We start from the raw sequence: 11,713 nt of genomic DNA, 5'->3' as shown, positions 1-11,713 counted from the left end.
CACTGAATGATGTGGCAGGGACAAAGGCACAGCATCAGAAGTGAATCTAAACCATCTGTTAAATGTCATCATGCACAAAACGTGTTACTGCATTAGCTCCAGACCCAGGCATTCAGATTCACATTCTGGTTGGGATACTAAATAAAGAGTAGAAAAATCTTAAGCTAACAGAACAGAAATATTAACCTTAATAAAAATGGTATGCAATTAATTACTCTGTTCAGAGAAAAGCCAGAAGGGAGTTAGCAGACAGGTACTGTGTGCCAAGACTGATACTAAGCTGTCTGGGGTTTTGCAAAAACAGACTTCAAAAACCCTATGGAGCGCCCAGAGCTGGAATAGCTGACCAGGACCGAGTTGCCTAGCAATGAAAAACATTCTTCTTGTGGCACTGGGAAAACTTCTGAATTCCTCAGACCAAGGTAATGCCACTGCTATTCTAAATACCAGCTCAAAATTATTTGAAGCACAAAACCAAGAACTCAAGGCCTAAAGACAATCACTTTTGTAACAGTTTTATTCAAGTCTGTGTGCTCTAGTGTTGAGACAAGGCCTAGATCAGCATTACACTGTAATACAATAATTTTAGCCATTGAACCAAGCCTGCTTGGCATCCTTGGTTTACAATTTACAGTACATCCAAAAAAAGAGCAAAGAGAAAAGAAATCCCAAAACGCCAACAACTTTCATTAGCTCTTTGCTTCGCTTAAATATTGTTCTATAACATAAAATAATTTAATACAAAAAAGAACTGTAATCCAAATACACATAATACATTGACACAGAACAGAGGAAAGATACAGTAGATTATGCACAAGAGTATTCAATTGATGTGTTACCTACAGTGAAACAAACTGGACATTAATATAATTTAGCTATTTAAGCCCAAGAGGGTCAGAGGCAACAAGTCCGGGGCACAAATAAAGCTTTTTAAAAAATAATGCAATCTTCTTTTCCTCTAAACTTACTGCTGTACAGAAGTTAAAGGAAGGCTCCAACAAATCACTTAATTTGACAACATTTCATCACACAAACAAGAAAAACTTGGTGGCCTCCGTTATTTTACTCAACTCTGGGGTACATTACCATTTGCTAATGTAACTGCTTCATTGCAGGTTCTTCGGGCAAAACATACCTTCAGGTGCTACTTCCATAGCAACAGACTTTTGAACACCATGAACAGAAGAGAAGACATACAGAGGTCTCCAAAACCAGACTGAAATACTTAAGTTGTAAGATGAATCCCAGTCCTGCAGAGCTATCAACACCTTCCACACAGTGATTTCAACACAAGCAGGAACTATCCCATATCTCAAAAGAGCAGACATGGGGACATGATCTTACACTAGAGTAATCTACTCACCTGGTTCTTCAGATTTACAACATTGTACCTAGGAAAGTCAGGTCACTGATTTTTGCATCTGGCTTTAAATAGAAGCAGGAGCAGATCCACAATTAATAAGGCAAAAGAAAGAAGTAGCTTATAAAAAGAGGGAGGAAATACATTCTCTGGCTGAGAAATTTTTGGACTTTCAAAGCCACAGAAGAGACATTGTTAAAAGCACAGGTATTTTCCCTGATTTCTCCACCACTGTTGCCCTGCCCACTCCATGTAAGCCTCTCAACTTAAGTCAGGCAAAATATCTCAGATATTTCCAGCTTGTCCTGAATTTATGACAAAGAAATCATATATACCAGCACAAAGTGCTGCAGCAACAGCTGACAAACAAGAACCAAAGAACTCTAGTAACAGTAGTGGATGTTGATCACTGCTAAACCTGTCACGTCTGTCCACCAGCCTGGAGGGATGCATTTTTGAAATGAGAAAAAACACCTGAGAAAAGGCCTCAGGTTAAACTGACGTTTGCACATACAACTTCCACGCACCACTTACTGCCCCTTTACAGCCAGCAATCTGCTAATGCAGAAGTCGTTGCTCTTTCCTCCTGTGTCAGAAAACATTCTCAAAGCTTACCCTGTTTATGGTAAGAATTAGCAGTCAAATAGGCATGGCATGTGCAGTCATGGAAAGGCCACAAGAGTCTGCAGTCAAATCAGCATTTACCCAGAGGCTTGTGAAGGAACGCTTTCCTCAGGTAAACTGACTCTTTCCTCTGACAGAGTACGGACCCTGGTCCTTCACCATTAATCTCTACAGGACAATCCCCCAATTTAGATTAAAAGAGCTTTGCTGAATTGGGAGTCTTGTGCATTTTGACTCACAGATACATTCCACTGACTTCAGTGATGTTTAAGGATGTGAAGAAGAGCATTCTTGAATTGAGGCCTCTTCTCTTTGAAGTTAAAAGTTAATTACCCTAAATATGAACTTTTACTACTAGATGTTCTTGGCTTCACATGGTTTCTTATTATAACTGCCAAATATGAGGCGCACTCGTGCCCACTGACTAAGTGGATCTAGGCATATTCTCCACTTCGAATTTAGCCATCCTTCAAAGAGACCTATGTTGCACAAGAATGGATTTTACTCTCTGCAACAAGCACCGGCCAAACTCAACCGTTCAACTGGCAAACGCTCATATGCTTTCTTTTTCTTCCTTTTTTTTTTTTTTTTTCGCTTTGGCTTTATTCTTTACAGTCTAGGATTTCTGGATGTTATGGTTGTCAAGAAAACCTTGAAAACAGAGCAATGGCAGAAGTGATGCAGTAACATCTGCTTGAGATGCACTGTGAAAAGTCAGCTCAAAGGTATTAGCTGCCCTATTCAGATACAAATGCTAACCCTGTTGACATTGTAAGAGCTACTCACTAAAGCATGCAAGACAGAAGAACAAGCCTACTATGAATATCTGGACAACCAGTCTAGGGTGACAACTCATTTTATGGCACAGACTGGGCCTGGGAAAAAAACATATTACCCAAGTTGAGAAGTGGTCACATCCACAAATTCCAGAAGATCCCAAGGAAGAAGCTCGGTTCTCCTTCAGCTGTAGTTAAACTCAAGAAACTCAGTGTGCAACTGAGCTATGCCAAACAGTAATCAGAGGCCAGGTTTGTTCTGAAACTCAATGAGGAGAAACCAAGTACAAGGGTTCCCAAAGAACTTGTTCATTTATATACTGAAATCTGCTGTTAGCAGAATTCTTACCAATGAAGCCTGGAAAAGCACCAGCATGTCTTCCAGCTCCATTATAACCTCTACTGCTAAGACAGCAAGAGACAAAAGCATCAAGACATGGCTAGAACAATGTTTCTTCTTTCTCAGACCCACATGTCCCTCTTCAAGACAAGGAGGTTAGCTTGATCCAACCTCAACATCTGTTCTCGAGAAAATGTTAAATTGGAACATTCAAGGTAGAACAGGGAGACAGTGTCAATCACTCTGAAATAGCATAGATACAATGCATTATTCTGGTCTTGTGTTGGGGTTTCAGCCAACAACTTTTGAACAGACGTAGGTTCTCACTAGTTATCCTGGAAGCTAAAATTTGAGCATGGACAAGATCCTAGAAAAGTATTTCTGAATAATGAAGGGCCTTTTTTCCCCCCAACATGATTATTTTTCAAATAATATATTTTAAGCAAATAAAACTTTGGCATTCCTCCTGCAGATTTGTTCTAAGCCCCCTTTTGCTAGCTGTACATCCATTTGACCCATCAGCTACAGGCCTAACAGTAGCCCACTTGAAGCTGAGCTTATAAATCCACTACACTGCACACTAAAAATGCATCATGGTTTCTTAATATTAGCTATATTGGGCTGTCTGCACATTATTAGCATTCAAACACAATAAGGATTGTATTAGGATCTGATACGTTAGGAAGGGAATACTGCAAATACAGAGAAACAATCAGGATTGCGTGTAGGTCCACTTTAAGAGCACACGAGATTATTTTAAAAAAAAATCTGTTTTCAAAAAACAGACCTTCACTTTTAAAAGCAGTAGTGACCAACATGGAATCACTACCTTTTGGTCTGTGGACAATCAGCTCTTCCACAGGTCGGAAACCATCAAGAAAAATGCCCTGCCTTATCATTTATTGTTTATTTTGGAGACATACATAGTAAAAGCAAGTATAATCTTAACTTATAAAACTGAATTGCTGGTTTTATTTTTCCATCAGGAATTTGCATGTCAAAGAGCCAAATACAAGTGTTTGCCTCTGTCCTCCCATCATTCCAGCCTCAACAGCCTACCTAGAGCAATTCTTACCAAAACTTATGCTTTCTTCCCACTCCATCTCCACAAATGAGGTAGCTCAGGGTGAAATAAAACAAACCAACCAGAAATTAACTAACTACACATTCCTCAAATTCTTCTTTAGGACCCAATTTACCTATGATTCCAAGAGATTACCAAGCAGCTAGTATCCCTTTGTCCTCTGACTGCTTATTACATTAAGAAGGATAATTTCACTCTTTTATTTGCTATTTCCTGCCAACCTCTGCTTTCACTTCTCCCAGTGGAGTCTTATCCTTCTAGCTTAGAAACATTTTAGGTCAAAGCACACCTAAAACATGTACTGGTTTCTGTCTTAGGCCCCCAAGTACTATGGTAACAAGAATTAACCAATACAGATGGGATAGGGGCCGAATTCTAATAAAGAGATAAGGACAGCCAGTGATAGCACACTTCCTTCCACAAGGGTGTACACACATCAGTAAATGAGAGGACATGAAATGTTTGCTGGTATTTGGCGTGATGCGTGATGAAGAACACTACAGTACTGAAAGCTACAACCAGGAGTTCCCTCCAAAAAACAACCTCAGGTCCTAGCAAGGAGGCATGTGAGACAGAAGGCACCTAGGAATACAGGATGCACCTAACACATATGTATTTCACAGGCTTATAAAAATCCACCCCAAACAGTCCAAGAAGCCATTCTCAGTAGGAAAATTATGCTCCTGGTCATTTAAAACTGAAGAAAAAAAAAAAAAAAAGATTTTTTCACTCATGTACAGAAGGAGGTGAAATGTGTTTCTATACAAACATTGATGAAATGCTGAAGACTTTCCAGTTGGAAAAAAGGGAGATTCTTGTTAGAGAGGAACAATAATAATTCTGGCAGCTACATCGGACCCACCACCCAGTCACCAGTGGGAGATTACCTTTTAAGCAAGCACACACCTCTCAGCCTGGGAATGACTATTTTTAACATACAAAAATAAAGCTGATGTAGGTCATTTCAGAAGCTGTATTCATCTCTGACCAATGGCAAAGCTGCTTAAAAAAGCTGAGCATGAGAAAAAACAAAAGCAAATGCACATTTTAACTGCAGCGTGTGACTTTCTACTAGCACATTCAATAGAGGGAGCAGCAGAATAAGCCATAAATGCATTTCTATACCGCCTCGCGAAACTGTGAAAGTAGGGCTGAGGAAACAAACAGAAGTTCTTCTTAAGACTCCCTTGTTTGTTAAACACACAAAAAAAGGAAAATCTAAACCACAAACTGGATTGGAAAGAGAAAAAAAGATACAAATTTGGTTAAAGATCCTTTCTGTCCAGCTAGATACAATACAACTGGCTGTGCAAACCACCATATTCTAATCTTACAATAGGAAACTTAACAGAAAAACATAGGAAGGCATTCTTTCCTAAAGACACCTTAAATATATGATCAACGAAAGGTTTATGACGTCTGAAAGTTATCCTCCGTGACAGCATAAGTATGTTTTGGCTCTCTTAGCACATACGTGCTGTATTTATTGCTTGTTTGCAAATATGTTTTAACACATGCATATCTCCTCACTCTTAATGTCCAGTTTTACCCAGATTATAGCCTTAAGTGAGTTATAAATATGGAAGCTAAGAAACTGTTCTGCAGCAACAGGATAAGGATCAGAAATCTTCATTTCCAAATCTAGCCATCCTTGTTTCATACTGAAAAAACTGAAGCCAAAAGGAGGACCTGTATCACTGTGGAAGATATAAGCCTCCTTATTTGCCACAGAGTTGTTAAGAGTTCTTGAGAATATTTCCAACACGCATGGAAAAGGTTAGAAAGCAATAAGCACTTTTTCCAAGAAGAAAGGTTTCAAAAAACCCAAAGAAACAAACCCATTAATATTAGCTTAAAATTACTTACAAAAGTAACAGGCTACCATTGAATTTTGGGATACAGTATTAGGTTTGGTTCCATACATCTAATGGGACTCCAGCTCCCATATTGATCCCACAGAGGTGAATTAAGTTTCAAATAAAAGTTAAGCTCAAGATAGAAAGGTGACTCAAGATGGGAGGTTTCCTGTCATTTTCTATTTAAGAGAACGCTCCAGATGGCAAAGACCTTTCTTTCCTTAACCATGACTGCCTCACCTTCAACAGAATGAGAGGTATCCGGTTTCATGACAAATCGAAGTAACACCTCTACGCAGTATTGTCCATAAAGTCTTAAGATAACAGCATGCTATGAAGAGGAAGGCAACTACTCCCATTCCTAGAGGTACAGAAAAATACTTCATCATAAAAGCATGCTAAATCAGAACAGGTCTTTCCACATGAATAACGAAAAATTCACTTTGAAAATACTCATTTTGTTAGAAAACCATTACAAAAAGAATATTTTCACTGAGGTTCCCTGCCCTGTACTGAATATCAACCCATTGCAATAATAATCTAAAGGAAAATAATACCTATAAAAAGTTACATTTGCACCTCTGAAAAGGACTGAAAGGATGTAAGACCTACTTGCTGGCAAAACAGAGCATTGTGCAGTCCATAGGAAGCAACAGTATTAGAAAAAAATCCATAACTATTATCACATTAGTTTTGACACAAAAGCTTTCTTCTCTCTACCTGTCCCACACTCAATTTCTGTGAAACCAGTAGAAATTTAACAAAAAAATTTTCACTTTTTGCACTGGTTGCTATGTCTGTGCTTTCCCCCCAGTTTTACAGGAAAAACAAACAGGCTACAAGGATAGCATATTTTGAAGAGCTGGCAAACTTTTTTCTATTTCCTAAATCAGCACATCAGTTACATAAATTAGTGATACATACTGCCAGCTGACTATTTAAAAGAAAATACATATATATTTCCAGACCAGAAAAATTTCTCTCAGCAACAACTCACTACTATTACTATCAGTTAAAAAATTTGTCACTTCCTCTTGTGAACCCTGTAATTACTTCAACACATTTTACCCCATTCTTTTGTCATTATGTTTTAGACTGCTCAGTGATTTTGTGCTCTCATGTTATCTTTTTCTCATTTTCTCAGGAAAAAAAAAAAAAGTGCAACTCATTCAGATATTTAGGAAACAATACATTTATTAGAAGTTTTTATAGCAAGATTTTCACCATCTTCCTCAAGAACACTGCTAGAAAGGTATGTCAATCAACAATATTCTGAAACTTTTGTCTCCCTGACAAATAGGAATACTAGTAACCAGTAGAAAAAAAGATTTGTGAGCTGACGGGCTCATATCTTCTCAGTATCTAGTGGACTACAGTGAAGCACTCCTTTGGCGATTTGGAGCACCTCAGCTCCCACAAGCGGGAAGGAAAAAACCCAACAGATTAAGAAAGGAGAGAAATCAAGCCAGGATGGGATAGATGGACATAGGGAGAGGTTACAAGCTAGCTTAAACATGCACATAGCCTCTGGGCCTCAGGACACCAGCTGTAACAGCTTTTCGGATGCATAAGGTAAAACGCCTGACAACTCCTTGCCTTGAAAGCCCCCTCTGCCTGTCAGAGAATACCCCACCACCTGCTAAAGCCAACAGCTTTGTTTCTAGAACAGACTCCTCTTGCCTGATTTCCTCAGACTAGTCACAGGGCTCCCAACTGGAAGAAAGTTATGGTTTGATGCTCAAAGTCTACCTCATTTTATTTCATATACTAGATTCAATGAAGATAAATGCATCCAAGGAGTGTTTAAAAAAAAAACAACAAAAAAACCACCAAACATAATGCTTCTACCTAGTCTTTCTGGCAGCTTTGTAATAGAGAATATCTAGGTTGGAAACCCTGATCTGGATATCCTTGACTCCTAGTCATCTGTCCTACGCAGTTCCTTTGATGTGACAATGTCCATTTGGTGTTAGGGAAGATGCTTTTCGGAGCAAAATAAATACTTCTAATAGGTCAACTACACGCCACTTCCACCAAGTGATTATCTAAAAGGAAGAGAGGGGCAAGGCGTTTTGATACTTCATCCTTAACTTTCCTAAGCCAGAGGTGACAGAATGACTTGGCCTTACAGCTGTCTTGCCTGCTGGGAACTTGACAGAACCCTTACGGTTCACTTGGCGAAAGGAACTAGCCAACTATCAGAAAGTTTAGTGGGCTGTGACCTAGAAAGGTAACCTCCCATTCCACGCAAGTAAATGGATTTTAAAGATTTCTGTTCAAATGGAGCTATTCCAGGCGATGTCTTTGCAGAGCAGATGATGCTTCCATTGTAATGGAATTCCATTACATTTGTAATGATACTTTTTGGATAGAAAACATTACATTTCAGAACAGCTGACCCAGTTTTGTTTCAGACTTTTTAAAATGGCAAGGGAGACTATGGAAAATAGACAGTTTTAATCTCCTGCTTTTAAGTCCCTCTGACACAGCCTCTGACTGGGCCTTCCTTGAGTTTCTTTCTATAGCACAATTGAAATTAACCATCTGTTTGGGTGCGGTTTGCCTTTTTTTTTTTTCAGTCTCTGGATCACAAACTGAGTTTTCAGAAATGGAAAGCAAAAGGATGAATGCTTAAGAAATCAATAATGCTAAAGGTCTACATTTAACAAAAGTGTCAGAAATGTAAGTTTTCTTTTTAAAGTATCTTAGCCTCACATCAGAATACAGTCAACAGTCCATCCAGCTTCAGCAGCTAGTGTAGCATCATTAAGGCTAGCTCTGGAGCATTCAATGGGGAAGGCAGCATAAAGTAATTCTGCCATTAAACACATTTCATGGAATGTGATAAACAAGAAATGTGTGACCTTTCTACACGAAAACATACTGTAATTGCTTGAAAAAAGGGTGCATGTGACTAATGGGAACATGTTGGTTTTAGCCCTCAAACAGAATTAAAAAACCTTAAGTACAGTACTTCCCCGCACATGCTGGTTTTTAACATCAGATTACAAACATCTAAACACACAGGTTCTCTGTGCTGACAGCTGCCAAGAAAGTATTCGGCTACACTGCCTTCACAACAGGACTGGACTGCCCTAACAGGTTGAGCACTGCATTGGCAGCACTATCAAATCAGTTATTTGCACACAAACGGTCAGTAGATTAGCAAAATGAGCACAGATCTCTACAAAAGGAGTGAACGGATATGCTGTACCCTGCAATAAAGCAGACTACCCTACCACACTCATATAAAGGCCACATCCCTTATTTATAATGCCAAAACTGGGGAAGAGTGAAGCTCTCATTAAAGCCAATAAGATATACGTGCAGAGGCACAGACACACTTGCAGTCTCTGTACAGAAAACTGTGAGCATAGGCACCCCCTCTTTGTTGACTTCCCCCCCTTTTTTGACTTTCTCCTTCAAGACAGGACTCTGTTCTTGCTCCAGGGTTAGGAGTTTTTACATATTTGAACAAGAATAAAGTTTTACATGTCTATAGTGCCTTTCACTCAAAGATCTCAAAGGACTTTATACCTATTACATATGTCCCAACCCCTCCCCCTGTGAGGTAGGTATTATTCCTATTATTTACAGATGGGGAAATTCAGGCACAGAGGTTACATTATTTGCCCAAGGTCACACAGTGAGTCAGTGACAAAATAAAACAGAATCCAGATGTTCTGATTCCTGTTTGCACAATCCAGCTACTAACAAGCCTCAATTTTAAAAGAGCCTTACACAAGTACTAGTGCGCATAAGAACAATCTTAGGTTTCAAGGGCCAGTCCTAAAAAGTGTAAGAAGGGAAGAAAAGAAAAAAACAAAACAAAACAGAGTGAGGGGACACGTAACTTACTTCGGCAAGCCAACACAGCTTTACAGAAAGAGTTCCTGCTAATCCCCTTCCCAAAGCTGAGGCAGCTTGACTATGAGCCTGGGATACAGGGGGTGGGAAAAGGAGGCTGATGGAACCAAAGTTTGAAACAAAAAAGCAAGCTAGAGTAAACAGCCGTACCATAAGCCTTCATCTTTTTGAAAGCACAGGGACATAGAAAAATAGGGCTGAGAGGGACCTCAAGAGATCATTGAAGTCCATCCAACCTGCCTTGAAGCCAGAATCAACTACACCTACTCGTTCCCAACAGTCTAGTTAGTCTGTTCTCAAAGACCTCCATCAGTGGAGATGCCATGCCCTTCCTCTGCAATCTGTTCCACCTTGCACTATTCACATGAGCAAAAGAGGACAAGCGAGTCTAAGATAGCTACTTCTGCTCCTTCAGTGGGGGTACCATTATTCCCAGGGCTACCTAATGATCTGAATACCTTTCAGAGAAGGTAGTCTCCAGATATTTACTTGTTTCTGTCCTGGATTCCTTGGGAAAACATCAAACACTGGTGTCTGCTGTAGTGTAATATTTGAGTTTTGAAAATACTGATTAATACCAGGATAGATATCAATATACTTACTGCAAGTGCCAAATCCTACAAGGTCAGTAACAGACTTTGATATGATAATTTTAGCTCATTGCAGATTCAAACTGCAATATGAGGGCAGGGAAGACTACAGAAAAACCCCACAGCAAAAGTCAGCAGCTCAGAGTTGCCAAGTTTCATCCAACTGCAGACAAAAATCAGGCAGTTGAACAACACATCTTCAGCAGAGGCAGCACCATATGATCTCTGTAGCATCCCTCCATCTCATCTGTCTTCAAAGTGCATTCTCAGTGCAAAAAGTAGGATTGAATTTAGAGGGGCTCACTGTCCCCAGCGGATTTCATACTAAGACCAGAATTCTTGCTTGAGTTCATATGCTGCAGCTTTGTGTGTGTTAAGTTCACTTCTGCATAGCGGAATGGTGCTGTCCTGGCTCTGCCCCTCAGCGTCTATGTCCAACAGTGTCCGCTCCTCTACCGGAAGACCCACCTGGAAAGGAAGCAGTGCAGGCAGTCCAGGTCTCTCTTCTACAGTGCTGCTGCTACTAGCAAAACAAGAGTCCAGATTGCTTGGAGTATCAGTACTTGAACTGTTGGCAGAAGATTCACCCTTGGCATTACTGGGTGACACAAACCACCAGGGATCAAGCCGCTGCCGACTGGCTGCAGGACGTGGCCGGGGCAGGAACTCCAATGTCTTGGGTCTTTCCAGTGTGGGGTCCTGCTGTGCATTCCATCGTCTCGGGGTTGGAGGAAAAACAAGGTTGGGGTCTGGCAGGCGAGGGACCTCATTGGGATCTCTACTTGGACTAGGTGTTTTTAATACACCTATCCAAAACAGAGAATGTAAGAGAAGAGGGAAACATGTTAGATGTCACTGCTAAATGGTTCCAACAGATCTTAGTTTATTGTATGTACACTGTGAAAACATTTTCAAGCAGAAAGCCTCCATTCAGAATCTACAAACTCCGTATCTTCAAGATTACACCAATCTGAAGTGAATAACTGGCTTCTTTATCCCTACGCTGTTCTCAGCACATTGCAAGACACCTGTTTCACTGACCTAGCACAAGCAGCAAGTTTCGTTCATTCTCTCATCTGCTTTCTTCAGTTTTCAGACTGGAGAGCACGGATTTGACCTCCTACCAGAGGTGAGGACTCTCCAAATCCTTCAGAGGGCACCTTACCCATTAAGAGCTTGAATGGATCAGGGAGACACTTGCACAGCAGAGTATGTG

The 11,713-nt window shown here is 40.1% G+C and overlaps 1 protein-coding gene across 3 annotated transcripts in view; it reads right to left on the bottom strand.

The window, feature by feature from the left end:
• Nucleotides 1–499: 499 nt before the first annotated feature.
• MAP3K9 (mitogen-activated protein kinase kinase kinase 9) overlaps nt 500–11,713 on the bottom strand; it is a 62,439-nt gene continuing 51,225 nt past the window's right edge. For all 3 annotated transcript variants that reach the window (XM_087746446.1, XM_087746445.1, XM_087746444.1), the window contains one exon: nt 500–11,303. In XM_087746446.1, coding sequence (XP_087602572.1) covers nt 10,822–11,303 — 482 coding nt within the window. In that variant the 3' untranslated portion in view covers nt 500–10,821. The remainder of the gene's footprint in view (nt 11,304–11,713) is intronic.

Source organism: Nipponia nippon, unplaced genomic scaffold (genome assembly GCF_047370975.1).
Source record: "Nipponia nippon isolate SJK-2023a ecotype South Korea unplaced genomic scaffold, ASM4737097v1 scaffold_10, whole genome shotgun sequence".
Classification (NCBI taxonomy): Eukaryota; Metazoa; Chordata; class Aves; order Pelecaniformes; family Threskiornithidae; genus Nipponia; species Nipponia nippon.
This window is presented reverse-complemented; position numbering and strand designations above follow the sequence as displayed.